The sequence below is a fragment of the Globicephala melas genome, chromosome 18 (genome assembly GCF_963455315.2).
Source record: "Globicephala melas chromosome 18, mGloMel1.2, whole genome shotgun sequence".
Lineage (NCBI taxonomy): Eukaryota > Metazoa > Chordata > Mammalia > Artiodactyla > Delphinidae > Globicephala > Globicephala melas.
The window spans coordinates 20,370,874-20,395,302 of NC_083331.1; the positions used below are offsets into that span (position 1 = coordinate 20,370,874).

General features: G+C 40.3%; 2 protein-coding genes across 4 annotated transcripts in view; one reads left to right on the plus strand and one right to left on the minus strand.

Moving 5' to 3' along the window:
- Positions 1 to 4,235, minus strand: part of LRRC63 (leucine rich repeat containing 63) — a 41,365-nt gene extending 37,130 nt beyond the window's left edge. Inside the window, exon 1 of the mRNA XM_030882103.2 lies at positions 4,151 to 4,235. Within this exon, the coding sequence (XP_030737963.2) occupies positions 4,151 to 4,235 (85 nt within the window). The remainder of the gene's footprint in view (positions 1 to 4,150) is intronic.
- A 1,255-nt stretch (positions 4,236 to 5,490) lies between these two features.
- Positions 5,491 to 24,429, plus strand: part of LCP1 (lymphocyte cytosolic protein 1) — an 81,268-nt gene continuing 62,329 nt past the window's right edge. Inside the window, exon 1 of one of the 3 annotated variants that reach the window (XM_060287807.2) lies at positions 5,491 to 5,525. The gene's annotated coding sequence lies outside the window, so the exon portion shown is untranslated. The remainder of the gene's footprint in view (positions 5,526 to 24,429) is intronic. The other 2 variants (XM_030882243.3, XM_060287809.2) reach the window with 2 other exon arrangements.

A 24,429-nucleotide genomic window follows, 5' to 3' on the forward strand; every position in this document is an offset into this window, starting at 1 on the left:
GAGGATGCTCATCGTCACTAATCATTAGAGAAATGCAAGTCAAAACCACAATGAGGTATCACCTCACACCAATCAGAATGGCCACCATCACAAAATCTACAAACAATAAATGCTGGAGAGAGTGTGGAGAAAAGGGAACCCTCTTGCATTGTTGGTGGGAATGTAAATTGATACAGACACTATGGAGAACAGTATGGAGGTTCCTTAAAAAACTAAAAATAGAACTACCATGTGACCCAGCAATCCCACTACTGGGCATATACCCTGAGAAAGCCATAATTCAAAAAGAATCATGTACCACAACGTTCACTGTAGCACTATGTACAATAGCCAGGACATGGAAGCAACCTAAGTGTCCATCAACAGATGAATGGATAAAGAAGATGTGGCACATATGTACAATGGACCATTACTCAGCCATAAAAAGAAATGAAATTGAGTTCTTTGTAGTGAGGTGGATGGACCTTGAGTCTGTCATATAGAGTGAAGAAGTCAGAAAAAGATATTACTGTATATTAACACATATATATGGAATCTAAAAACAAAAATGGTTCTGATGAACCTAAGGGCGGGACAGGAATAAAGACGCAGACATAGAGAATGGACTTGAGGACACTGTGGCAGGGGTGGAGGGTGGGGGATGGGAAGCGGGGACGAAGTGAGAGAGTAGCATTGACACATATACACTTCCAGATTTCTTTTGATTAGTGTTAGTATGATGTATCTTTCTCTATCCCTTTACATTTCATCTATCTGTGTTTTTATATTTAAAGGAAGTTTCTTGCAGACAGTATATAATTAGCTCTTGTCTTTTATCTACTCTGACAGTTTCTATCATTTAAGTGGTACACTTAGACCATTCACGTTTTAACGAATTACTGACATCATTGGCTTAACATCCACCACATTTGTAAAGTTTTCTATTCATCGCAGTTGTTTTACTTCTTTGTCTTTTTGAAATCTTCCATTCTTTTTCTGTCTTTTCTGGTTTTAGGTGAGAATTTTATGAGTCAGTTTCTCTCCTTCAGTTTCATTCCTTTCTTAGCATATCAATTATACTTATACAATTTTTTAAAAAGTGGTTGCCCTAGAGTTTGCAATATACATTTACAGCGAATCTAAGTCTACTTTCAATAAACACTACACCGCCTAATGGGTATGGCAAGTATCTTTTAACAGAATAGTCCCAATTCTTCTCTCCATTCCTTATAACACCGCCGTCATTCGTTCCATTTATCCTTGTGCTATAATCACCCAGTACATAGTTGCTATTCTTGCTTAGAACAGAGACTTACCTATAAGATCAAGTGAGATCACTTATCCTTCTCTGACACTCTTCTTTTTTTAGGTAGACCTGAGTTTCTTTTGTTGCTCACACGGTGTGGAATACTTTCTCTTACCAACCAATTTAAATCATTTTCCTTTGCCAAAGTCTACCTTAAACCTTATACAATCCATCCTTCTTGATTAACACAACCCATACTTACTGTTCTCATTACTTAATTAAACAAACATTTAACACCTCCCATGTGCTAGCTGTACACATAGTGCTGAGGGGACAATCACACAGCACAAACCTTACTACCATCAAAGATCTCATGATTTAATATAGAAACTAGGCAGGTAAACAGTTACACTAGAGAATAAGAGCTCAGTAAGGGGGTAGATAGGGGATACTCTGGGACCATAAAGGTAAGCACTCTGACTGGGTGCAGAGAGAAGAGGTGCTTAGGGAAATCTGCCCAATGAAGATATCTGTCTTCTCAATTTAGACTTCCCTATTTTTTTAATTTTTATTTATTTATTTATTTATTTTTGCGGTACGCAGGCCTCTCACTGTTGTGGCCTCTCCCGTTGCGGGGCACAAGCTCCGGAAGCGCAGGCTCAGCGGCCATGGCTCACGGGCCCAGCCGCTCCGCGGCATGTGGGATCTTCCCGGACCGGGGCACGAACCCGTGTCCCCTGCATCGGCAGGCGGACTCTCAACCACTGCACCACCAGGGAAGCCCATAGACTTCCCTATTTTTTGATACATTTCCCCATCCCCATGATTTCTTTTCTTTTTCTTCTAGTACGTTAAAATTCCACTTTTCCAATAGACTCCTCTGCCATCAAAAACTACATGGGTCTCCTCTATAATTAAACATATTTCATTTCACTTTCACTAATTTCTCAAGTCTTAGTTCACACCCCATTCCTGCCCCAGGGTTTCTCACATTTATGAAGTACTACTGTCTGTACCATTAATTGGGCATAAATTCTATGCTCTTTGTATTATTATTTAAGGTACTTACTGTATGTGAATCTCATCTTTAGAGTTTAACTAAAGTTCTTGAAAGGTCCTGAAAGGCAGGGACCAGATCAATCGTGTCATTCATTCCCTACAGCGTTTAGCATTGTATGCAAACTGCAGGTATTTATTTCAGGTTTTTATTTCAGCGTTTGAATATTCATTTTTATAAATTGTATTTCAGTCATTTTAAGTATTCATTCATTTATTCGAGTATTTTGAACATCTACTATATGCAAAGCACTCTGCCCAGAACCTTTGGAGACACAGGATTACTAATAGTTAAGGTCGTTGAATCTCCATGTTGTCAAAAGCAGGAAAGCCCCCCCCACAAAAAAATTATCCAGCCCCAAATAGCAAGAGTGAGAAACTCTGTACTAGAGGATAAACTTCAACCAAAAGATAAACGGAAAAACTACAACCAAAGAACTAGTAGTGAGCAGTATATCTACATAACTGTGGGTATTATTATTACAGAACAGATTGTAAATGCAGAAATGTAGACCATTATAGAAATGTAGAAATGATATAACAAAAGTTGGTAGGGAAAGTGAGAGAGGAAATTGGATGTAACATAGGTATGTTGATTGACACATCTTTAATAGCCATGGATCAAAAGGTAATGATTTAGCATTGTAAATCAAGTTAGACTAGGCACGTTTTAACAGTATAAATGCCGACACTAAAATAATATAATCAACTAAAATCAGGGGGTAGAGGAGACTGAAAAGGGGAAAGAAGAGGAAATATGCTAATTTTACCATTGCTTATAAGTAAGGAGTTAATAAATACCATATACAGAAATAGAGGATTAAGGGTATTATATAAAGTTATAAAAGTGGCTCATCTTTACTTCACAGCACTTATCACGGATAATTTTACATTTAGTTGTATGATCATTGGATCCCACCAGAGGGTAACTAAGAAAGAGGAGTGGCAGACTTGGTTTTGCTCACTATTATATCTCCAGTTCTTAGCACTGTGCTTATAAGTACACTCTGTTCTCATGATTTGTGGCAGTTCTGTTCTGTAGTCTCAGTGAGCACTGAGTTATCCAACACTGAGCCATTACTTCTTGGGAAGATACGGGGTTAGGTTCCTCCAAGCCTCTGGTCTCAACATTATCAGCAGCCAATCAATACATAACCTTGTTTTATATGTGCTTCTATTTCAAGACACTTTATTTAATATAGATCGTTCATTCATTAACATTGAACTCTCAGCCAACAACGCTGTAACTCAGGCCTGAAGGTAGCTTCTCTAAGGCATATATTTTCTCCATAAGGCACATCACAGCCTTCTTGTACTATACTTAGGGGCTATGTTAGACTGTTAAATCACCAACAGAAAGTACAGAATTCAGAAAGCATGGCACTAACTAGACCAGGAAAAGGGCAGTTATTTGTAATATGAGAGCTAAAACAAGAAGGCACAGCCATATCTTTCTTTGACCTCAGCTGGGAACATGTGTGTTTTCAATGCCCTGCATGTGTCCGAGAATTATCATATATACCCGCCTCCTGCACAGTTTCACTATTATAAAAGGACTGAGAAAGAGCTCTATATACTGCTCCAAAGTGTTCTTCATGGTATATTTTGGAGCTAAAAAGACAAAATATAGTACAGTGTACTGATTCAGGAGTTACAAATAGATTCTAGCAGTTAGGTAAATTCACTCCTACAGAATCCACAAATGATGAGGATAAACTGTACTTGTAGAAATGAATTGGATGTTACCATCTTACAACAAACATTTGTAAGTTGCTGGTTATTAGTGAATGTCCTTATTGCGATTCTGAGCTGTGCAGGTTGAGAGACTTCTGTAAAAAATAAAGTTAAACATCTGAGTAATGCACATACCTGCACGGGCTTTCTTCTGACATAAAGACAGCTTAGGGAGATTTGGAGGTAAGGGTCTTCTAAGAAGTTGCGGATGGTTTTGCATTTTACTAATAAGCACTGTTTTTCACAGCTATTGAGAATTGAAAAGTTTTTGAATGTGTTTGAATTGTTGCTGAAAAATAATTCATTCGAATGCAGATTACATCCTAATGAAACTTGTTCTACACTAATACTATACCGGGTCCAAGCAGAATTCCTATAAAAGGAAAAGAGGGGAAGGAAATAATTTCTTAAAACTTCTAGAAAGAATCTAAATAAAATTTAGGTTTATAATTAATACAAAATTTAAAAATACATATACTATTACCAATCAGGATCATTCTAAAATTTCACATGTTAGCAAAAAGTTCAGTCAGTGTTATTTCAGCTAGTAAATACTGATTTTCCAGAACAGTAGAACTGACACTCATTTTTTTCCTACCTCCAAAATATTATCAATTTATAAATTTGGAAAGAGTTTTTGGTCAAAAAGGTGAGGAAGTCCTTCCATGGCCTCTGAAGACCCACAATACCTAACTCTTCACAAATAAGTTGTTTCCTTTCTGTAATAATGACTTATTTTAAATTTCAACCACTACACTTGGGCCATAACTATTTAACCCCAAAAAAAAAAAATGGTCTTCAATATAATGAGATTTTCCAGGATCGCGGTCCCAATTAGTACTGTTTGAGAAATGACGCCAGAAGATAGAACCAAATATGTGTGCTTAGTCGCGACAATATGAAAGTGCCTGGTACATCACTATTCCGTTGACAGTCTAGGCGGGTACGCTCTGGAGCTGCACAAATGGGCCGCTTTATCCCCCCAGGATGACTTGCACACAAGCACTCAAGGTATGCTTCCTGGTAGTACGTCCCACTTGATGCCTGTAATTTTCCGTTCTTATTATTGGAAGAGATGCTTGGAAACGTTGGACTTGCACGCTCTCCTTTAGGGCAATCAGCTGCTTCTCAAAACAATCAGCTTTTCCTTTTTTTATCTCCTCTTCCTGGGAATTTAGGCAGGTTAAGGGCAAGTGAGGTCGCAGGTCTTCCCGCGGTATACGCTGTCCCGAAAGAAAGCACTCAGGCCACCCTCACCCAACCGCCAGGTGCGACCCGAGGCCAAGGAGACAGGCCCTAGCAACCGGAAGCCGATAAAAGCGTCCCGGCCGCCGGAATGCGCAGGCGCAGAGGGGAGGGCGGGGCCGGGCGGGGCCGGGCGGGGAGCGCACCCGCCTGCGGAGCACTGCGCAGCGGGTCCCGCCCCACCGGGCGGCGCGCGCCGAGGCCATTCGCTTTGCCCAGCCGCTGTGCCAGGCTGCAGGAGAAGCCCGCTCCACGTGCACCTGCTGTACGGAACCCCGTGGTGACAATCGTTATTACTGTTTTTATTCTTAATGACAATGACCACTATTATGTATTTACTTTCCTCGCTTGCAAGGTGCTTAACTCGGGTGTCTAGGGTCCAGGCTGGCATTCTTTCATGCTGCACTTCTGCGCAGCCGGGTCCCGGGGCTGATTTTACAGGGCCCCTGAATAGCGAACATTCTGTTTTGTTTCTCTTCCTTTAATGCAACCTGTTTTGTCTTTCTGATCCTTCAAAGTGCCTGGATGAATAGGAAATGTGTAGGCATAGGGGCATTAAGGATCCAAGAAAGCTTTAAAAGAAGCCCGTTTCTCACTGTCCTAGTTATTTGTTCTTACTATCGTGTTGTGACTTGTGTCGTGTGTCATGCTGTTGATGAACCTGTACGTACAGTGATCGATACGTCGTGTGTGTTTGCATGTATGCGCATGTGTTTCTCTGGAGATTTGATGGAAAAAGTGCGAGAGAGAAAACTCATTAGGTAGGTGTGTAAATCCCAGCTCAGAAAGTGAAGTAGATGGAGCTACCTTCCAGTCTCGTGTTTTGTTTTGTTTTGCTTTATTTTGTAAGTACAAGTGTAGGAACTTTAGTACAGTTGTTGGAAGATGAGACTTGTGTGTAAATCTTTGTAACTCTGGGGTCTTTCAAGATTTACTCCCTAACCAAGTCTTCCTTTTTCTCCTTAGGAGCAAGCATATATTTTTAAACAGTCAGTGAAAAAAGTGGAAAAGTAAAAAAGTATTTCATCAGACTCTGGGAAATATTCTGCACCTTGTTTTCCTTTGTATGTAGTTTCTTTTCCTTGTAAGATAACTATGTCCCAATTAAGCTGCTGCTCAACACTATGAATTTATTCCACTCAATCGACTGCATAAATTAATTAGCTTCTCAGAAAGCTAAGAAAGTTGACAATAGGCAGATCCGTTTGCTAGGTTTTGTCTCAAGTAATATTTGTTGTGCATATTTTGTAAGTGTGAAAAATGTTTATATTTTTAACCATGAAAAATATTTATGTTCCAATAGATAAATTGAGTCAGGTTCCTATCCTCTTAAAATTTGCTTGAACCGTGAGAACTACTGGGATTCAGTTTTACTGACCAATGCTTGGCCTTTAAAATTTGTACTTAGTATTGCATAGTCAAAATCAAAGCGATGCACTTATCAATCGTTTTTTTTTAAATGCTTTGTCACACATGGAATCAGGCATCAGGCTTCATTCCCTGCAGATTTCTTCTAGCAAAAAGCAGGCAGAAACTAAGGCTGTTTAATATGTAACCTCCTTAGGTGTGAATATTTTGTCTTCCACTACTTATTACTTCTGTTACTTAGCACCAAACATTTAGGTAAATGAGATCGTGATTATGAAAATTCAGTTCATGGCTTGGTGTGTTTCATATGCATATATCAGTTTTTCTAACACAGATTACATGCTTCATCTATGGAAATGATGTACAAGTGCAGGCCGGATTTAGAAAGTACACATCACATTCAATTTGGATTCTTTTACTATTTTTATTTAATTTATTAATTTTTAAATTTTGGGGGGAATATTGCTACCTCAATCTCCTTTTCTTTTTTAAAAATAATCATGTCTCTTTAAATAATACAACTCCCTCTGATTTTAAGGGTCTCCTTCACCTGATGTACACTACAGTCGTCCTTTTTGTTTGTCGCATTAGCTGTGTGATGAAGCTTGTCAAACTGAACCACAGCACTTTAGCAGACTGTATTAAAGAGGCCACAGTAATGGTGAGCGCCAAGGTTGTATACATTCTGTGGTTTTTTTTGTTTTTTTTTAATGTTGCTAAAATGAGATAAAAGCCTTATGCACCAGCAACCCTACGCACCCGGCAGGTAATGCTATTGATTTTCCTAGCGAATGGGGAGTACTTGGGGAATCTCAGATTTGCTGTTGGTGAAAGGACACAGCTCTGTTGGAATGGTGTAGAAACTGTTGCTGGAAATCTTCTATATATAGAAAAACTATTTTCTATATACCGCTCTGTTTGTTTGTTTTCCTTTTAAACCGGATGGAGGTTTACAAAATAGTTTGGTCAGTGTAGATTTAATGTAGCATTCTACTTTATGGAAATAACTGCAGTGATCTGTATTTTTGTGCTCATATTAGTTTTTTAGAAGTTCTTTTAAAAAAAACAGTTATTTTTGAGAGCACATTGAATAAACTGTTGAGTCCCCAGGGTAAACCAAGGCACAAAAAGCTTTTGAGAAAGAGGTATTTTCTTGATCTGAGTTTACCTGTTTTCTTATATGTATACTGAGAAATGTCTTTACTCTTCACCAGTCACAGTGGCTTAAATGTATACTTTTGTTTCATGTGTTTTCATGCTGCTGCATAGAGAACAATTTTATATTTTCTTAAATGTTAATAAAGATATTTTGAAGAAGCTGCTTTTCTTTTTACCTCTCCTATCTCATTGCAAAGGCAAAAACTTCGTTTCTGTTCTTAATTATTTAGGGGCGGGTTATTTAGTTTTTCCTTTTTGTCTTTCATGATGATAGTCCTGGGATTTTTTTCAGAAAAATCATTATTAATAAGGAAAGGTCATGCAACCTGCATCATAGAATTAAGAAAAATTCCCAGACATAGTGAAAGAACAATGTCTATCTGTTATAAAAGCATATTCATGAATTCAGCCATTCATTCCAGAATGATTTATTGGAACCTGTGTGTAAGGCTCTTTGCTAGGTGCTAAACTTTAAACTTTATTAAAACAACATGTAATGATTCATTTGAGGCTTTATAATTTTAGACATTAAAATGAAAATTTAAATCTTTTCAGTCTTTATAATTATGGCTACTTGAGGTTTTTAAATTTTTTTAACTTTTTTTTATTATGTTGCTTGGATAGAATACTGTTATGTATTCACAGTACCCCGAACACTTAGGAACAGTTCTGTATTTCCTTAGTTTCAGTGATTGTTTTAGACTGTCTGCGCCCAGCTGATACTAGATATCTGTGTATATTGTATGATTGTGACCTTCACCAAAAAAGGGTAGATAATACTTGTTTCCTTAATGTTAGGTTGACTAAGCAACATTGCCTTTCATGCTGTGAGTGATGAAATGTCAATGGTGGTTACTTACCATGTGGAAGGCACTGGTCTAAGTGTGGATTTTATGTTTTATCTTACTCCACAGTTCTCACGTTAACTGAAAATTCTATTACCTGCATCATATGTCAATCCAAGGCAGCATAGCTCAGCTCGGCTGGGTTCAAATCCCTGGCCGCTACTTGATAGCTCTGTGCCCTTGGACCAGCTACTCAACCTATTAAAGCTCCTGTGGTTTCTTCACCTGTAAAACTGGGGTAAAATGGTACCTGACTCAGGATGTTGTGAGGATTTAGAGAGAGAATCTAGGTCAAGGACTTAGGTTCTGCTGGGTACAGGTGAGTCCTCATTAGATGCTAACTGTTAAAAACAAATAGCTCAGATTTCCTATCTGCGTTGTCCCTGCTTTATGTGATTATAGTTGATGTTAACCGATGTATTTGGAGGGTTGAAGGGTGAATCCTGGGCATTTATCCATAAAGTATCACACTTGGTTTGCTAACGTCTCTGATATGTTGGTGAAAGAGGTCTGCACCTCTCAACTTGTGAACAAATGCAGCGCATGCTCCAGGGCAGGTCCCCACATTCTGTCACTGGTCCTTATACCCCTCTGGGCCGCAGAGGAGCCATGGGACAGCTCATGCCTGAAAATGTCCAAGTGCAGTGATGTGAGTAAAGAGACCTTGACCTGTGTCATTTACGTGAGTTGAGTCCGTGAGCTGCTGTCAGCATTGACTGAGCTGGACCGAATCCATGATGAATTTCAACCTGTGACCCAAGGATGAAAGCCGCTTTGTTCTCGGTGTCCTCCAGGCCAGCTGGTGAGCCAAACAAAAGTGGAAAAGGCCAAAAGGCTGCAGTGTGTCCCTGCTCAGAATTGCTAGAGGGAAAGATGTTCTGAAAGTATATAATTTTTCTCAGGTTTTTTCTAAAGTGCTCACTGGACTTTGGGAGAATAATCTACTGAGTCCTTGGGACCAGCTAGGATTTAGCCCTAAACTTACAAGGAGCATGTGCCAGGAGGTGGAGGCGCTGCGTGCCTTCCGTTCAGTCCTCAAAAAAGACCTCTAGGGCTTCCCTGGTGGCGCCGTGGTTGAGAGTCCGCCTGCCGATGCAGGGGACACGGGTTCGTGCCCCGGTCCGGGAGGATCCCACGTGCCGCGGAGCGGCTGGGCCCATGAGCCATGGCTGCTGAGCCTGCGCGTCCGGAGCCTGTACTCTGCAACGGGAGAGGCCACAACAGTGAGAGGCCCGTGTACCGCAAAAAAAAAAAAAAAAAAAAAAAAAAGAGACCTCTAGCATGTAGAACCATAGGTAAGCAGAAATGCTTTGTAATGACTTACTCTTCATTCTAAGGCAAATAGCAGTTCATGCTCTTAAACAGTAAATATGGTGGATTTGCTTTTCAAACTTACTCTGCTTTATGCTGACAGTCCTAAGTGTAACGAGGCCTGGGGATGGCAGGTGGGGAAGAGCACAGGTTGCCTGCACATGTCATGGTGCTTTATATTCTCCATGTTGGTGAAGAACTCACATTTCTTACACCACAACCGGACTAACAGAACCATCACTTTTGTTTCAGTGTCACACAGTGAGTTTAGTATGCTCTTGACAGTTCTTCAAGAGTTACAACAATCTCAATCCCCCCCACCCTTATGTTTTGATGTTGGAGAGTTTATCAGGATTGAACTTAGTAAATCCCAGGACACTGTTTCTTTTCTCACCCTGTTCCTTCATTTCCTCTGCCAGTTATTCCAGGTGAGGTAATACCCTCCAATGGAAGAGATACGGTGTCCAGCTCTGTTCAGGAGCCATGGGGAAGACAGATCATGGGGCTCTGCCCTTCCCTCCACCGCAGTTCCAAGCAGAGCAACTACCCTTTTATCTGTTTGACATATTAATATGGCTCTGCTTAAGACTTGCTTTAAAGAAGAGGTTCGGTAACTACAAGAGATTTGCATGCAAACCACCAAATAGCATGAGAGTAAGTCTGTGCTCCTGCTTTTCATCAGATGGTACCTCATCCTGAATCATGGAGACCTCGCATGCCATTGCTGGTGGGGTACCTTCCTTGCACCCACGAACCCCACACTACCCACCCATCCGAATCAGACCCATAAGGAGATACCTCTAGTAACCCCTTCTTTCAGTAGGAGCTAAGGAAACCAGACCATCCCCTTCTTCCCCAACACCCACTTCCCAAACCCAGACTCCTGGCATGGAAAAGGATTTGCATCCAGAGGAGTTGTACCTTCTCATATCACTTTGCCCAGGTGATCCCTTTTGGGAGGAGAAAAGCATCTCATCCTCACACTCACTCTCTGCTTCTCCTCAGTACATGGTTGTGAGGCACTTGATGTCCCCAGTGGATGGAAAAGGGACTTATGGGATCAGTGAGGAGCTAAGCTGATAGACCACAGTGACTGAAAGTGGAACCACAAGTATAACAAATCCGGCTTGTCACCATTTGCTTAGTAGGAATTAGTTAGTTAGGAACCAGAATGGCCGGTTTTGCTAATCTTGTAGTGTAAGACGAGCTGTAATGAATTAGAGCAGCTGTGATTTTTAGACCCACACTTGAGGACTAGACTTGATTCAGAGTGGGTTTTTTTGTTTGTTTTTTTAAATATTCTCAAGGTTCTTATTTATGTATTTATTTTTGGCTGCATTGGGTCTTCGTTGCTGCGCGCGGACTTTCTCTAGTTGCGGCGAGTGGGGTCTACTCTTCGTTGCGGTGCGCGGGCTTCTTATTGTGGTGGCTTCTCTTGTTATGGAGCAGGGGCTCTAGGCGCGTGGGCTCAGTAGTTGTGGCACTCGGACTCTAGAGCACAGGCTCAGTAGTTGTGGTGCACGGGCTTAGTTGCTCCGCAGCATGTGGGATCTTCCCGGACCAGGCCTCGAACCCGTGTCCCCTGCATTGGCAGGTGGATTCTTAACCACTGTGCCACCAGGGAAGTCCCCCTATTTTTCTTCTAGAAATCCTGATTTAAGCACCTATCAGCTGTGTGTAAGAGTGTTTATTTCCCTTCATTCTAACTGATCCTGGGAATTAGTCAATTTTTTAAGCTTTGCTATTCTAATAGGTGGGAAATAACATCTTATTTTAACTAGCATTTGATTATTAATGAGCTTAAACATCTTTTCCTCTGTTTATTACTGAATGTTTTCTATTATAAATGACTTATTCTAGCCTCTTGCCTATTTTTACATTTTAGTGTTTATTATTCCCCGTGGTGATTTTGAAGGGAGTCTTTGTATAGTATAGATACCTAATGTACCCAGTTTGTCTACCTCACTATTTAAGATGAGACATAAAGTGGTTACATGTTTGGGCCCTAAAACCAAACAGGCATGGTTTGAGTACTGTCTCCACCATTTACTAGTTGTAAGACTTTGGTCAAGTTTCTCAACCCTCTAACTATTAATGTCCACATCTGTAAAATTGGGACAGTAATGGCGCCTACCCTACATAGAACTGTTGTGAAAATTAAATGAGAATGTCCTCATAGTGCTTTAATACAGTGCTTGGAGTATTGAAAATGCTCAATAAATGTCAACTATCATTTTTTCCCAGTGATAATTCCAGAATCTAATAGTATAAAGAAGGGGCTACACTCCTGACCATTATTATTATAATTACATATAACAGTGACTTTCTTTGTTGCTAAATTAAACTGAAATGGAACTTGTGCCCTTCCCCAAAATTATATATATATATTCATAATGTTATTTCATGCTTGAGCATGTGTGGTTTGTTTCATTGGTTAGAAATCACTGATAGGACTTTCAGTCTATGTGGCTATTAGTGCTGACGTGGACAGCCTTCTACCCACCTCAAATACATAGAAATGTAAGATAAAATATGTATGAGATGAACAGAAAGGGAGATCCCAGGTGTTGATACAAAAAAATTTAATGGCAGTGAAGTAAGGTCGAGGTGAAGCCATGGTACTCCACAGGGGTATCCAACGTGGAGTTTTAGGGGCCAGGCACTGGGATTGTACCACTGACACAGGAAGTAAAGATGAGCTCTCTAGTCTCCAGTGGGCAGAGAACTGAATCAAAACACCTTGAATAAAGTTGAGAGCCTCAAAACTGCAACCCATCCTTTGGAGCTAGAAAATCTACACCTTAGCCAGTGAAGTGTCAAGGAAGTTGACTGTAATTCTGGGCAAGAAATATACGAATATTGGACAAAGTAGGCTCTCATGGACTTATTTTTTAAGGATGCAAGGAAATGATTCATCAAGATGACATGCCAACATGAGACTGTCTGCACCTAACCACGTAACTTCTAAATACATGAAACAAAAATGGACAAAATTACAAGGAGATGTTATTGATACATTCATTTCTAAAATGGGGATTTTTTTAAAAACACGTCTCTCAGTAACTAAGAGATCAAGAAAACAAAAGAGTACTAAGGATATAGAAAATTTGAATAACCCAATTGATAAGTTTGATCTGATAGACGTATATAGATAACTGTATCCACTAACCAGAGAACACACAGACTCTTCAGTACACAAGAAATATTGACCAAGATTGATGCTTACTTGGCCATAAAGAAAATCTCAGCAAATTCTAAAAGAATATTTTGCATGTGTCTTTGTCTGTTCTGGCTGCTATAACAAAATTACCATAGACTGGTGCCTAATAAACATTTATTTCTCACAGTTCTGGGAGCTGGGAAGTCTAAGTTCAAGGCACCAGCAGATTCGATGTCTGGTGAGGCCCGTTTCCTGTTCCATAGATGGCTGTCTTCTGCTGTGTCCTTACATGATGGAAGGGGCAAGGGAGCTCTCTGGCATCTCTTTTAAAAGGGCACTAATCCCATTCATGGGAGCTCCACCCAAAGGCCTCACCTCCAGATACCATCACCCTGGGGATTAGGTTTTAACATATGAGTTTTGAAGGGACACCGACAGTCTACGGCAAAAGGTATCCTAGTTTGACTAGAGAGAAGATGGGTAGGTAAGGCTGCAAATGTAAGTCTGGGAGAGACTTAAATGTCAGAATTTTGACAGGCAGAGAGCTACTGAAAGATTTGGAGCTGGGAATCCACGGGGATCTGCATTAAGAGATGTATCTAGAATTGAGGCCAACTTCCTCCTTTAATTTTCATGAGCTAATGAAAAAGAACCAGCTCCAAGTAATTCATGAGTTCATGCAAAGTGAAGGCCAAATGATGTCACTGAAGCCTGCAGTTGTTCAAAGAAAGCAAAGTGGGAGAACTGAGCAGAACACAGTAGACAACCTGGACGGTGAACACAGAAGAACTCGCACGATGGGGGATAAGCGCCATGTTCACAAGGCAATTTAATTCCAGAAAATCACGAGTATCCTCATTAAAATAACTTAATTTGGTTTTGTTGTTATTGTTGTTTTGAATTTAACCTGATTTTGGATTTATACTTAGGCTCTGATGGCATTAGCAGTTTATGCCAAGTTTTATGTTTGCTCATGTAATAGAAATAAAGACAACTTTGGACGTTTGGGATAATTTTTCCAGATATTTATTCATGTTTGAGAAATTCTGGTCTAGCTGATGCCCCTCATTTTACAGTTATGTAAAACAAAGCACAGAATGGTGACTAATAATAATAGTAACTATAATAAAAATTATTAAATATGACTTACGTTTGGTTCATATCTTGTATATTGGTCATTATGCTAAGTGCTCTCCATGCATCACTTCCTCTATACCTTGTAACTATGCTAGGCTGTGAGTGCTGTTTACTTTGCCCGTTGTGATGAAAAAACAGGCTTACAGGGATTAAGAAGCTTTGTCCAAAGGCACAAAGACAATAAACCTAGGAACCAAGTTAGGAACCCAGACCTTTGTAACTCCAGAGCATGTGCTCTTAATCACCTGGCTATACCGGCTTCATCTGGCCACACAAGTTGAAACAGCAAAATTTTGATCCAGGATCTCTTGACTTGTGGTCAGGTATGTTTTCCACCTCACCCCAGGCCTCCATTTCTTTGAGAGTATATAGGTGAAGCCACAGAGTCGTTCAAGATCCTATTGCAAGAAAAATGTTTAATTAGGCATATCTACTGTGTCAGAAGTTTAGAATATTTAATCATATTTTTAATGTCATTTGGGAAAATCTTTGACTTTTCATGGAGCCTCTGGAATGTTTTAATCAGATATTTGACACATCTTTTGTTTTCTCTATCACCTGTAGCACAAACCAAGTATTCAGGTTTTGGACCAGATATTGGTCTAATAAGTATTTGTTGGATGGATGAATGAAAATCTAGAGCCTCTTTTCTACTTATGAACAGGTTAGATTTCAGAAGTCTGTTTTCAAGTACACTTGTATGTAAGTCTATAATGACAAAAGTGGATTGAAGTAGTATTTCCCAAAAGTCCCCAGAAGTATTTCCAGTAAAGCTGGGTGTCAATCAACCAGACCTGGAAAACTTTAAAATCAGATCTGTTTATCTCCTTTGATAATCAATCTATCAAACATCTCTTCTATAATTGATTGTCTTGGTCTACTTTGAAAATCTTTTGAGGCAGTTAACCCTTCTCTTTGATGATATCTACAACTGTTTTAGTTATACCTTGGTTGAGGTCCTCACTTGATAAACCACAATATTAAATCAACCCTCCACTTACTCAGTACCTGCACCAGTGGAGATGAATGGGGTGGGGAAAAAAACCATACGGAATGCTTGTATTTTAAAATCCATGATCACTGTATTATTAATTATAAAGGAAATAGTACCTTTACAGAGGAGGACCCTGGCAGAGATCACGTGCCACACGATGTGATGCACTAAAAACAACACATCACTTTTGTGATATTCTTGCCAAAACTACGTACCTGATTTAAATTGTGAGGAAACAGACAAGCCCAAACTGAGGGACATTCTATGACTAGCCTTTTCTAAGGTGTCAAGGTAATGAAAGACAGACTGAAGAACTGTCCCAGATTACAGGAGACTAAGAAGACAACACAACTAAATAGAATATGGGATCGTGGATTGGATCCTACTCCAGAAAAAGAACATTCATAGGACAGTTTGCTAAATTTGAAAAAGGTCTAGTTTACTGAAGAGTGGTGGATCAGTGATAACTTTCTGATATGGACAGTTATACTGTGATTATATAAGATGTTAACATTTGGGGAAGTTGAGTGAAGTGCACATGGGAATTCTTTGAACTATTTTTGCGTCTTTTTGTAGTTCTGAAATGATTTCAAGATGAAAAGTTAAGAAATTAAAAGGAAAATTTTTTAAAATGTAATCACTAGCCTGGGATGTTGCTCAGCCATCATACCCTCTGCCCCTAAAGCATTCACTCTTCCAACCTCCTCAACAGTTATTTCACACACTCTGCTTTCTCTTTAACCCTTCCATAGCTTCCCCCAAATCCTTCACTGTGAATATAGAGGCAATCAGAAGAATTTCCACAGCCCGACCTCCCAGCACCTGTGACCATTTACTCAGCTCTCTCTCCTATCGTTGTAGATGAGCTGTCTCTGCTCCTAGCCAAGGCTGAGCCCTCTACTGTTCACTAGAGCTTATCTTCTCTTATCTATACGAGCAGATTGTCCCAGCTAATCTTCCCCCTGTCTCTTGCATTATTTTTATCTTTCTCTCTGCTGGATAATTCCTGGAATCATAGAAACATACTGTTATTTCTCCTGTCTTAAAAAAAAATCTCTTGAGCCCACTTCCCCCTTGAACAAGCTTCCACAACATTTCTCTTCTTCCCTTTATAATAAATCTTTTGAAATTTGTTTATAGTTGCTATCTCCAATTTCTTCCCTCCCATTCTTTTAGGGAAGCTCTCCAATGGGACTTTTGCCCCACTCCTCCACCAGACTGCTCTTACATGACTACTAGCGGCCTCCATGTTTCTGTATCCAGTGGCCAGTAGTTGTCCATCCTTAAATGACCACCAGTGGCTTTTCAGAGGTTGAGCCTTCTCCCCAACTTGAGATCTATCTTTCGTAGGCCTCCAAATCATTACCATCACCTGATTTATCTCCTACCTCACTGAGAGTTCCTTCTTAGTATGCTTTGCTGGTCCCTCTTCATTTCCCTAACCTTTTATGTTAGAGTGCCCCCAAAGCTCAGAGCTTGGTCCATTTCTCTTCTTTATCTGTATTCACCCTCTAGGTGATCTCATCCAATCTCATACCTTTAAATACCAAATATATGCTGATGACTTCAAATTTAAACCTACAGTGTGGACCTCCAGACACTATATCCAACTGCCTACGCCGCATCTCCTGATTGGATCCCCAGTAGGCTTAATGGGTCTAAAACTGAACTCTTGCTGTTCTCCACCCCCAAGCCTGCTTTCATCTAGTCTTCTCCACATCAATCAATGCCAGCTTCATCCTTCCAGTGGCTCAGGCCAAAGGCCTTGGAGCCATCCTTGCCTCTTCATTTTCTCATATGCTGCAAAGATTTGTCAGCAAATCCTCCCAGTGCTACAATAAAAATATACACAGAATCTGATGCCTTCTTGCTGTCTCCACTGCCAAGACCTTAGTCCAAGCCATCATTGTCTCTCACCTAGATTATTGAAACAGCCTCCCAACTGGTCTCACTGCCCCTGGCTTTGCTGTCTTTTGGTTCAATCATGACAGCAGTCAGAGGATCCTTTTAGAACATATGTCAAATCTTGTAACTCCTTTGATTAGACCACCTTCCCTGCAATGACTTCCAGTACCACTGATGGTGAAGGCCAGCCCTCTGTGTGATCAGGCCGCCCTGACCTCATCTGCTACTGCTCTGCCCCTAGTTCTTGGATTTATCATGTTGCTCTTGAAAGTGACACATGCACCTTTCCCTTGGGACCTTTACACTTGTTCCTTCTGCCTGGACTTTTCTTACCCCAGATATCTCAAGGCTTGCTCCACTTCCACTCACTCACTGTCAGCCCTCACCTCCCTCGTGTGTCTATGCAAATGTTTCTTTCTCAGTAAGGCCTTTCCTGTTCCCCTTATTTAGAATTTCAAATCCTCTTCACCCTTCTCCCTGCAAAAGGATGCACACATACTACACAAAAACAAACTTCTATTCCCCTTTCCTGATTTAATTTTTCCCCCTAAGACTTATCAGTATGTAATATAGAATTTACTTATTTATATTGTATATTGTCTGTCTCTCTTAACTGGAATGTCAACTCCAGAAGGTCAGGAACTTTTGTCTCATTCATGCACTATTGTATCTCCAGTGCCTCTGATGGTACCTGGCACATAGTAAGTGCTCAATAAATATTCGTTGAATGAATGAATGGATGCATGAATCTGTACTGGAACCTCAACACAAGCCTTAGTGAAACAGGCTTTGAACCAATAGACTTATCCACGCCTTGCAACAACTTTGAGCAGTAATTTGCCACAGTATGTTATGACTCAGATTCTTAGCTTTCTTCCTCTAAATTAACATTAGACATCCAACATTTATCACACCAAAGATTTTTCCCTAGTTTCTTGCAGATGATAATGTTGATGATGATGATGATGATGGTAATGATTACATAGGTAAAGCCTGTTTCAACATTTTGCATGATTTGTTATCAACCTTTCAGTATCATCTTTACTGTCACATCTTCATCCAATATGCACTAGTAATGGTCATTATGTTCTTATTATTCTTAAGTTTTAAATTTTTCTCTTTTTTCATTTCAATTATAATTGCATGCCTCTTCCTTTAGGTTATTTCAGCATTCTTAAGTCTTTTGCACTGATTGCATATGCTAAGGTTAATCATGTTTGTAAACCTGTGATGAGTTCCATGTTTCTGTGCAAACACAGCAAACTTGCCATAGACCAGAGGTTGTAAATTAATGACCTCTGGATGAATCAGTTACAGAGTAACCAATATGACATTTAATATTTTTAAATTCATTGCCAATATTTTTAAAAATCAGATGATTTCCCAAGAAAATCAGATTTTTGGTTTCTCTTGAACAATCAAATTTGCCTTCCTTCTGCTACTACCTTTAGACAAGACATACATTTTCCAGTGTGTGTCAGTTCCTGCCACCTACACTTCGCTCATTTAGCTCAGTTTAGTTACCTGCCTGGTCCCTGGAGGTATTTGAGATGGACTCAAACCATAGGCAGGGAAATGGCTTAGAGATTAAAACAACCCTGTGTGCTCACTGTTGCCACCTGCTACAGTAGGCAGAGTTGTATACTTACTCTGAAGCTTTGCTTCCTCTCTCTGAACACTTACAAAATGAAAATTTATAAATTCAGTAGCTTCAGTGAAACTACCACTGGAAGTAGTTTTGGAGAAGTTCATTCATTCTGGCTCATTCATTTCTTTTTTTATTCTTAATTTTAAAATACATATATTTTTGTTTATCTTTCATTTACCCTTCATTTCTTTTTTATTTGTTTGTTTTGTTTTGTTTTGTTTTTTATGGTATGCGGACCTCTCACTGTTGTGGCCTCTCCCGTTGCAGAGCACAGGCTCCGGACGCACAGGCTCAGCAGCCATGGCTCACGGGCCCAGCCGCTCTGCGGCATGTGGGATCTTCCCGGACCGCGGCACGAACCCATGTCCCCTGCATTGGCAGGCGGACTCTCAACCACTGCGCCACCAGGGAAACCCTACCCTTCATTTCTTTTGACTTACATGGGAAGGAGCAATGAGATGAGAAAGGAGATGAGATGAGAAAGGAGATGAGATGGCAAAGGATTCTTCTCTCTCCCATGTTCTCATTCCTCTGACTGGAGTCATAAAGGACTAGGAGGCCTCTGTAAGGCCCAGACCTCACTGTGTTGACAACTGACACAGCCCTCTGGAGTGGTAACAGGAACCACAAGTTCCTGTTAAACTACTCAGGTTAAAATGTGTAACCACTGGGGCATATATTTGTCACGTTTTCTGGCTACTCTATAATTCATTTAAAAGAAGACTTCTACTTGTTGGTTAACAAACGCTCAGCCTTCATCTGTAAAAGGTATGTGGCCAGGGACTTCCCTGGTGGCGCAGTGGTTAAGAATCCACCTGCCAGTGCAGGGGACACAGGTTCGAGGCCTGGTCTGGGAACATCCCACATGCCGTGGAGCAACTGAGCCCGTGCACCACAACTACCGAAGCCCACGTGCCTAGAGCCTGTGCTCCGCAACAAGAGAAGCCACCTCAATGAGAAGCCCGCGCACCACAACCAAGAGTAGCCCCCGCTCACCCCAACTAGAGAAAGCCCACGCGCAGCAACGAAGATCCAACGCAGCCAAAAATAAATAAATAAATTTTAAAAAATAAAGAAGAAGAAGTACGTGGCCAGAGGACAATGGGAAATGTCACTGAAGTTCAATCCTGATTGCTTTGGATTAGAAGCAAAGAGGCAGGATAGGAATTGTGCACTAGACTATGAACTACACAAGAACAGAGAGTGTGTCCGTCTTATCCATCACTGTCCTCTCAGTGTCTAGCTAAGCACCTTGCAGAAAGTAGTATGAATGAGGAAAATAGTGAATGAATTTGGATGTTGGGATCACTGAAGGCAGAAGCTGGGCACTTTCAGGGTCTTGCTGATGGAAACAGGTGTTACACGTTGGTGTAAATGGAAATGGATTCTAAATATTCCCATTTGGTTGAAGGGACTTCATTTTCAGCCATGATTTCCTTTCCCTGAATATGATTCTTCTCAAAATGGACAGAATTGAAAGTGTATGTGCCTTCTCTTTTGTTGATACTTAACCTTTACTGGGCACAGAAAAACAGGAATAAAATATAGTCCTTTATTAGCTCATCTAATTTAAAATAATATGAATGCTAAAATAATATTATCTAAATATATTCCAGTACATGCCCAAAATTGATCAAATTGGCCCTTCTTCTTTCTCCCTCTCTTAATGTTAGATGTCAGTCCTCGAACTTCTGCTCACATGCTTCTAAGCGCTTCCCCCTCCTAGAGAGTTGACTCCATCCCATGGTTTTAGTTATCTCCATGGCGATGAGGCTCGGATCTGTATCTTCTGCCTTGATCTAGCCTCACCCTCCAGTTACACAGCTTGCATTTTGCACAGCTGAGCTCTCCTGAGCCTTTTCCGTGTGGCCCTAACCTCATTGTGGTCACGTGGAGTTCATCCTTTTCCTCCCTAAGTGCCACATTTCCATCCAGGAGATCACTCTTCCCGCAGCTGACTGACCTCAAAGTCATCCTTGACTCATCTTCTCATTTATTTTCTATAGACAGTTAGCCTCAGAAACATCTCTTAGGTGCCCACTGCCACCGTCTAGACCCGGCAGTTACTGCCTCATACCTTGTCAGTAACCATGGCTTCCTAACCCTTCTGCCTGTTTCCAGTCATTTCCCATCCATCCCATTTCTCTGCCACCAGACTAATCTAAAATCATCTATTTCACTGTTTTACTTTCTATTGTGTATGTTTCCTAAGATGCTCTTTACCTGGGTCTGCTTTGTGTCTTCCTTGGCACTTCATTGTACACAGTAAATACTTGCTTAATGAGTGAGTGAGTGAAATCTGGAAACTGTGTCATATGAATTCACTGAAACTCTGCTGACTATCCTTTGGCCTAATACGCAGAGAACTAGCGGCTGATTCATCTCTCTATTTAAAGAATGGAGAACTTGACCAGAAATATTTTCATATTGCAGCTGCAGATAAACGGAAAAGACAAAAACTTTTCATCTGGGCCTCAGTTTCTTTACTTTAGAATAGAGTAAATGCCACTTATATCATGGGTTTGTTGGAGGTATTCAATGTGATGCATTACGGCCCCCAGCTCAGGACAGTAGTAGATGTAAAATCAATTCCAATTGAATCTTACTAAAAAACAAGATTGATTGATGGAACGAATTTGAATCAATATAATGAAATATTTAGGTATTTTATATAAATCACAATTTAAAAATTCAGATTCAACTAAAATTTGGCACTAACTAGGACCACGGTGTTGGGTGTGTTAGCATATATCATCTCGTTTAATTTTCAAAGTAACCCTATGATATAGGTGGTATTTTCTCTAATGTACATGTAAGTTCAGCTAGGGAAAGGGAAAATCCCTCACTCAAGATCTGTTAGCGTATGCTGGAATCAGGATTTGTCTCTAAAATTTTTAATTTCAGGTCTTTTGCTTTTCCTGTGTACCATCCTCAAAGAGTTTTCTTATTAGTTTTTAAATTTTTATTATTTTTAGGTTTGCATTGTTAAAAGGCTCATTCACACTCTTTTTCTTTTATTGTTTTCTATATGCTTATTTAAAAATCATTGTCCTTGTATTTGTATTCTTGGTGGTTGGGAGTGTCTCAAACATGGTCTCAGCTGCAGCAGCAGCGTATCTATTTACAAAAGTTGAGAAAATATTGTATTTCCAGTGTAAGTTGAATGTAAGTAGCGTACATTTCAGCCTGCATCTGTTTTAATGACTCTTGTTAGTGCAAATGGGTTATTAAATGTCAGTGAATATCTAGGGAGTTGTTATAAACCAAAGATGTGCAGATGCTCTACTTCTGAAATGGTCATGGACCACATACTGTGCTGGATTCAACTTTTTAATACTTAGAAATATTGCAGAGATAACATTTTTATGTACTTGACATTTTGTGAAAATAAAATTTGCAGCTATGAACAGCCCTCTTCTTTTTATAATCTATCTGGCAATAATAGCTATAATTAGCTTTCATTGCACCATTATCAGAAAGGGAAAGTAAAATTAGCATTAAACATGTGTGAAAGTCAGTCTTTATATGGCAGCCGCATATATAAATTCTCTGGGAGAACTATCATGCTTAGTGAATTTTAGAGGTCTATTTAAAACATCTAATTGCCTTTGCTCTTTGGTTTAACCTTTAAGTGCCATATTGTTCATAGAATCAATTTGCCTTCTCAACTAACCAAATATTTATTGAATTTGTACTGTGAGCAATGAATTGTGTTAGGTGGTAGGAGAGGGTGCAATTCCTGTCCTCCAGAAGCTGACATTTTAGTTGGGAGATGACCACACTGTACATATGCTGGTCCCTCTATCTGAAACGCCCTTTATCGCTCTCTTTCCCATCCTTTGCCTGACGAGCTTCTAAGCATTTTGGAGGTTCAGCTACACATCTTCTAAGACGCCTTCCTGCCTGCTTCCCCACTCCCCTGTCATTGGTACATTAAGCATCTCTCTATCACAGTGTTTGTCACAGGTGATGATAATTGTGAGTGCGTTGGGTAACCTCCCAGATTGTGAACTCCTCGAGTTTATGAGACTGAATCTTTTGGGTTTGTTTTCTGAGGGCTTGGAACATAGTATGTTCCTAATAAGAGCTTGATGAATGAACAAAGATGCTGCAAACACATAGATAGCTAGTCATAGAGATTAACTGACAAAGAAAGGTAGCATGCAGTCAATGTAAAGAATAGCTTATAAACAAACACTGTAGGTTTTAGGAGGAGAAGAAAGACTAGATTGATGGTCAAGGAAGGTTTCTTGACTGGGGGCTCCTCCGTGGGCGTGTGGCATTTGCCACATGGGGCCCTGTGCTCAGAAGGGCTCTGCACTTGGCTGTCAGGGTCTGAAAATTCTTAATCATTTTTCAACAAAGAATCCCATTTTTTCATTTTGCCAGCAACCACCAGAAGCTGGGAGAAGGGCATGGAACAGATTGTCCCTCACAGCCCTCAGAAGGAACCAACCCTGCTGCCATCTTGATTTCGGACTTCTAGCCTCCAGAACTATGAGACCATACATTTCTGTTATTTTAAACTACCCAATCTGTGGCACTCTGTTACAGCAGCCCTAGCGCACTAATACAGACCCTAAAAGAGCTCCCCATTGCTTGCTGGGTAAAGCCCAAAGTGCTTAACACAGCTAGAAGACCCACCACCACCTGGTCTCTGCTGCATTCTCCAGCCTTTCTTCTTTCTTTGCATCCTCCCCCCCACCCCACCCCCATCCCCAGCTGCCTTGCACTGCAGGAGTGCTCAGCTGTATCAGGTTCTAGATGTTCCTTGCTTTCTGTCACCTACGATCTTCCGCACATGCCAGTCCCTTGCGGTCAGAGTACATTTCTGCCTTTCCATTCCATCTCATCCTTCAAGTCTCAGCTTAGTCCTCTTCATTTATTTATTCAACAAATCTTTTCAAAATGCCAGGTATAGTATTTAGAAGTTAACAAAACAAACACAGCCCTTGGCCTCATGGGATTCCCAGTCTCGCAGGAGAGACTAATGTCAAATGAGGCAACAGTGGACGAGCAACGTCAGCAGAATGTTGGAGGCCATTAAATAGGTGGACTGTGGAAAGTGCCCAAGCTGGACCCCAAACCTGTAATGAAGGAAGGCAACACGAAGCAATTCAAAGCCCACCATAGACTCTCAGCAAAGCTCAGACCTCTGAGATACCATGTGTCTTTGAAGGCAGGGGTGCAGGATAGAGCTATCAAACAGAAGCATTGGTAGAAAGCTTATATAAGGAGCATAAGACGTTCCTAACCCCATCCTGACCCCTACCTTGCTATAAAAAAAGGGAGATTCATAGGAAAAGAAAGAGCTTTGAGTTATTTTAAAAAATGATAAAAGAAATAAAATGTTCAATAGAAGTTTTGAAGAAAAGGTTAAAACACTTCCCTGACAGTAGAACAGGAAGGTCAAGAGGCAGAAAATTAGAAGATCAGTTTGGGAAGCCCAACATCCAATAAATCTAATCTCAAGGAAAAAGAACATAAAAAAAGTAAGGAAAGGGAATAAGAGAGAAAAAGGAGAGAAAACTTATCAGAATTTAAATCTTTGAATTTCCAAATTAAGAGACCACTGAGTCCCTAGCACAGTGGATGGAAACAGGCCCACTTTAAGACATATCATAAAATTTTGGAATGTCAGGC